This window comes from Rhagoletis pomonella, unplaced genomic scaffold (assembly GCF_013731165.1).
Source record: "Rhagoletis pomonella isolate Grant_MI unplaced genomic scaffold, Rhpom_1.0 Rhpom_scaffold_00012, whole genome shotgun sequence".
Classification (NCBI taxonomy): domain Eukaryota; kingdom Metazoa; phylum Arthropoda; class Insecta; order Diptera; family Tephritidae; genus Rhagoletis; species Rhagoletis pomonella.
The window spans coordinates 19,489,776-19,495,869 of record NW_023458566.1 but is presented as its reverse complement, the minus strand read 5'-3'; the positions used below and the strand labels follow the sequence as shown (position 1 = coordinate 19,495,869).

The following is a 6,094-nucleotide window of genomic DNA, read 5'->3' as shown; positions in this document are numbered from 1 at the left end:
TAGCACATTTCGTTATTTGCGTGGAAGACTAGCACATTTCAGATTTTCGCTTGGAAGAGTAGCATATTTCAGATTGTTAAGCCGCGAAAACTGCACGTCTCCGGTTTAAAGTAAATCATAAAAGCATAATATATATTGAAAATTCAAACGTTTATTCTATATTTCTTTAATTGTATTATGAAAATCATGAAATTCAGACGGTATATACCGTTTACTAATCATTTGTTGAATATCATCCACTTTTCTTTTTTTTAAAGGTATTTTTCCCTTGTAAGCTTTAGGCAATTCACAGTGTTTCATGGTTGACCATTGAACATTTTTTTTCATTAGGTTCAACTTCTCCTCGCTTTGCATAAAGTCGTATTTTACTGCCATGTCTACTTGATTTTTGCTATTTTTTATTGTAATTTTCCGTACATGTGATATCTTAATTTTTTGCCAATGAAAATATTTGGACAGTTCTTCGAAGGAAAATATTTCATTTGCGTTTGCGTTGTTGAAAATTTGTTGAGTTTTTTTAGTATTCTCCTGGGCTTTAAACTTGGGCCAATATGGATTTTTTTAAGAGAATTAACTTTATTTTAATTGAAGGTTTTTTAAGTAAATAAATAAACATAACATAAATAATATCACTTTGAAACGGGGTGCTCTTGATATGATACTGTATGTATATGTTTTTTCGTATTTATTTATAAATAAAGATTCCCTGAGAAAGACGCGAATGTCGAAAGGTGTAGGAGGAAAAATAAACGTTTATTTTACTTGTAATAACCGGCCAAAAGGCTCCATATACAACACTAAACTTTCAGCATGACCGAAGAAAAATAATTATAGTATAAACATACATATTTATGTAACTTTTTTTTTTTAACGGCTGCTACAACCTTATATGAACTGCCTTGCGTATCCCTCTTCCACACAAAAATCTGAAATGTGCTAGTCTTCCAGGCAAATAACGAAATGTGCTACTCTTCCACGCAAAAATCTGAAATGTGCTAGTCTTCCACGCAAAAATCTGAAATGTACTAGTCTTCCACGCAAATAACGAAATGTGCTACTCTTCCACGCAAAAATCTGAAATGTGCTAGTCTTCCACGCGATTAGTGAAATGTGCTAGTCTTCCACGCGAGAATCTGAAATGTGCTACTTTTCGACGCGAATAATGAAATGTGCTAGTCTTCCACGCTAATAGTGAAATGTGCTAGTCTTCCACGCGAATAGTGAAATGTGCTACTCTTCGTAGGGACCGACGATATGTACTATGCAGTATTTACTCCTTTGGGGTATCGTCTTTATATTTACAAAAATGTTTTTTTGCCCACTTTGGCACTCCTAACAGAAAAAAGAGCCAAAATGTAACGATTTCACTAATGGAATCACTTCGTAATTTTAATGCAAAAATTCTTTTGTGTTTTAACGATAACTTTGAACTATTTTATTTTCATAAGATTAGATCAACTTAACTACGCTCGAAGTACACATACTTGTATACATAAAAAGGTTTTTACGAGTAGCTCTAAAAGTTCAGCGTAACAAAATTGACGTGAGTGGTCTTTGAGCAATTTTCCGCACCATTTTCTTATTTTTAAGAGGTTGCATTAAATTCATTTGAGAGGTGTTGAACTTTATAGATAGTGTAGGGAAACATTATTTTATATTTTTAAAATTATAATTATTCATTTATCACATGTTTCAATTCCATTTCGAACTATGTAGATCCATTTTGTACAACAAATTTCTCTTAAAATATTAAACCACAAAACACAGATATTGTTTTAATTTTGTGTTTGTATTTAATTATGCTAATAATCTAATATATCACCAACATACACCTTGAATCGCGTGAAGCAATGGAAGGCAACCATTTGCTGCCGAATAAAATGTCCTTCCACGAACTTCGCTGTGCAACTTTGCACAAACTGGGAGATAGACCAAATGCCAACGAAATGAAAATACCAAACGCAACCTTTATGCTGCTTGTATACTTGAGTGTAATATTTTGTTTAAACATTTTATTTTTTAAATATTTTCTGAAGTTTTTTAAGGGATAATCCTCTTCGAGTGGCAACCGGAGACGCACTGACGCGCAAGCGCGGCTATGTACGCAATTTATGTGCCACACACTTTGCTGCCAAACCCAACAGTTAGTAGTGGGTGCAAGAAAAACAGTTTAATGACCGTCAACGGTGTTGATTATATGAATTTTATAATTGCAGAAAATGCAGAGAGTGAAAGAAAAAACACAAAAAAAAAGTTATGCTCTGTTATTGGTGGGGTGGTTGGTTTTTGTGACAAATCGCTGATGTATGGACATTAGGATGGTTCAAATATGCATGTGAAAAAGTAAATTTGGAATTTGTATGCTCTCTTCTACGATTGTTCAATGCCAACAAAATATACCCCTATTTTTTATTTTGAAATAAAAAAAATATATAGAGGTCGCTCAAAGTTTTCCATGTATTTTTATATGGGCAAAACAAACTTTCGTAGAGTTGGTATAGAATTCTTGAAAATCAATATTTTTCAATCGGAAAGCTTTGTTGCTCTCCAGGAGATTCCCAATAATAATGCCTAATTTATTCAATTTATTTTTTTAGTAACTATGTTTTACAGGTCCGCAAAGATCCCCAGAAAATGCAAAAAGGGGACCAATAAAAAATCTTTAGTATTAAAATTCCGACTCTACTTTTTTTTTGGACCACCCTAACGTTTACATGTCTGTGTAAGTACATACATATGCATGTATGAACGAGCTTGGTTAGAAGAGAGTTAAACACATGGCATATTTGTAAAATAATCGACTAATTTGTTGTTGATGTAAGGCATTTAGTTGCGCTACAATTAGCTGGTGGCAGGGAATATACATACATACATATAAACAAATGTACGCGGGTGTAAACGTTTAATGCTCACACTTATACTATTATTATCTGAGGTACGCACATACGTACGTACTTACATATTTTTGTTGCGATTATTTTGTATACTCTCGCAGCCTTTGTTGCCAAATGTCGGCGTGAACGGCGTTAAGGAAAATATTAAAGAAGTATTGAAAACAATAAATATATCGAGGATTATATAATAAACAAATTTTTAGTATCTATGAATAATCTTCCCTCTTGTCACTCGTCAGTACTTGTTTAAGGAGATCGACGATCAAATTTTCATTGGCTTTGAGCATTGAATAGTTCCAAAACTCCACCTCGAAAATCAATGCAATGGGTAACGTAGTCGTTGGAACAATAGATGCTTAGATTAAGATTTCTTAGTATCGAAAAGTCAAAATAATTTTTTTTTAATTTATGGCAACCATGGCTATAAAATTCATCATTTGAACTCAATCGCAGATCAACGCAGATACGAAAATTTGTACAGCTTAGTCAGCTTGGCGCGATATTTGTCAATGTCATTTCCATTTAATTCCGGGCCAACTGTCACGGTGCCACACATAACGGTCATATATGTACGGAGGTGTGTATGTATGTACAGTCAGCGTCAAATGTAAGTGTACACCTTGTTCTAATATACATACATAATATTCACAATTATTTTCACGAACAATTCTTATTTATGAAAATATAGTAAATATTCGAGTATTCAGTTTAGTAGCCTATTCAATTTCAGTGCAACGCATGATCAAAATCTATTTTTATATGGAAGAAAATGCGCAACACCCTCCACAAAAAAAATGTAAAAAAATCAATTAACGACTTCTAACTTGCACTATGCTTTACTAAAATTTAATGGGTTACAAAACTGCATACATGCAAATTTTCTAAGATTTCCGAAAAAAAAATTTTGATGAAAATTTTAATGAACTTTATCTAAAGTGTGGAACTTTGATTTATGTATATGGTTTTCAACGTAGAATGAACTATATTTTTATAAATAGTTAATGGAAAAAATTGTTCATGAAAATAATTGTGAATATTTTTTAAAACAAGGTGTACCCTTACATTTGACGCTGACTGTATGTATTGGCGCGCGTGTATGCTCTAGCATTTTATTTACACTAAAATGTGGCATTTTGTCAACAACTGTCTGCAGGATTTCCTGGTGGCAATTATTTTCGCTTCGCAGCAACACCTTTTGCAATTCCCACAATTTTGGCACCCACTGGAGCAATCTCTTTCAGCATAGAATGTAGATAAATAATGGCTTCGGATTAGGTTCACATAAGTGCTAAAATTGTTGCGCTTTACAAATACATACACATGCCTGTATGTGTGTACCCAATAAACATTACGACGAACGTTCGAAAATGATCTTCGTTATCCAATATGCATATCAAACTGAGAACAAACTGGTTAAACATTAGATTTCCAATGTTCATAGTATACTGGAAATTCACTCGAAATGGGTTCGAAAAAAAATTATAATTATAGTAAAATCCAGCTCATTCTCAAGCGGAAATATAAGACAAACGCTTTCCTTTATTAAAATTTTAATTCGATAATGTTCTCGATTTCGAATTCATAACGAAGGGAAAATACAATGAATAACGAAGATTTCATTTTGCTGGAGAATGGCCTAGTTCTCAAATCGAATACTATTTTATGTCCAATTCGTTATCGAAGGTGAGAATCGAAAACAAGATTAGTTTTCCAGTCATTTTCAATTTGTTAACCAAACCCAGTGCTTATTGGGTAGCTTTACCCGTTGTTATTTAGTATTCATGTGCTGTAGAGTATATTTTATTAGATATTACGATATATGTACATATGTATGTATATGTAGGTACGTATGTACCAACCAACCAACAGTTAAACCCATTTTTTCATCAGCTAATAAATTAAAATGTGTGATAAATGCCTCTCTTTTTTTGTAATTTTTTTCTGGGTTACATAAGTTTTTGCTTTGCCCGAATATAGGCCAATGTCAGAGAAGTGAATTGAGTGCTTCACGTCATTATACTTAAATATTTAGTAGTATATAGACCGCAGAAAAATTGGCTGCTGAATTAAATTATCTCAATTGTGCTGTTGTGCTATACCTATACCTACGGTGACCATATTTGCAAGAGCCGAATACGGAATAAAAAATAATTTTGCAAATTTTTTCCACAACAGCTTACAGTTCTTAAAACCATCTCCAATGATCCTAGTTGTATTAGCCCTGAAACAGTATCCCTATAGAAACATCACATATTTGTAGGATACTTTTCTCGAGATTATTACCCCGTAAAATTTGTTAAAAAAACTCGTTAAATTTTAGTATAATAAAGTGTAATTTTAAGTCGCAAAGGCTTACAATTAATTTTTGGAATTTTTTTTTTATTCACGGTGTTACGCAAATATGTTCTACCATTTTTATTTGAAAGGGAAGCAAATGAACCGCACTTTCCACTTGCCATCAAATTTTTTTTCTAAAGATTCTAATTAAAATTTTGAAATTTTGGAGAAATATTGCAGAATTAATTTTTATAGTGTTTTGCACAAAGCTGGAAATTTGGTATTATATGGTTTTTGTTAGGAAAAGAGCTTTACTTTCATAAAATAAATAATAAACATTAAATAAACTAAGGACAAATAGCCAAAGCTCACTGTATGTATTCTTCGATTCGAATCACAAGCATTCCGATTAGAAAATAATAACTGTTTATGGAGAAAATTACGATCGTATACCAACATCACTTAAAACTCGTTCATAGGCATGCCATTTTAATGAGCTGTTAAGGCGTCGAAACACCGAATACGGAACAAATACAGGACATTAAAAGAAATACAAAACATTTGGCGTCTCGTATAAAATGAATAAACTACCAGGACAATGGGTCAAATAAGAGAACTGTCCCGTATAATAGAGGACGGATGGTGACTGTACCTCTACCCTTGTGCTCAATCATCGGCGTAGCGAGAATGAAATTTAGGGAGCCTCCCCCTATTAAGCTAACACTTCAGGGTACCATTATATTTATATATAGGGAAAACTTGAATGTTTTGGGTGCGGGGGGAGGGCGGTGGTCTGGCAGCATTTGAAAGACGATAGAAAGACTTTTGGAACGAAGGCATGATGGGTGATTAATGAAAAATTTAAAATTGAACAGCTTCCCTGCAAACCAAAGTTCCCGAAATCTTAACGAAATCTTTAGGAG

At 33.0% G+C, this 6,094-nt stretch overlaps 2 protein-coding genes across 2 annotated transcripts in view; both read right to left on the bottom strand.

Annotated features, from left to right (window-relative positions):
- Positions 1-4,026, bottom strand: part of LOC118747502 — a 7,949-nt gene extending 3,923 nt beyond the window's left edge. The window contains exon 1 of the mRNA XM_036481553.1: positions 3,957-4,026. Within this exon, the coding sequence (XP_036337446.1) occupies positions 3,957-4,026 (70 nt within the window). The remainder of the gene's footprint in view (positions 1-3,956) is intronic.
- LOC118748040 (FH1/FH2 domain-containing protein 3) overlaps positions 1-6,094 on the bottom strand; it is an 82,925-nt gene that overhangs the window by 36,193 nt on the left and 40,638 nt on the right. The window lies entirely within an intron of this gene.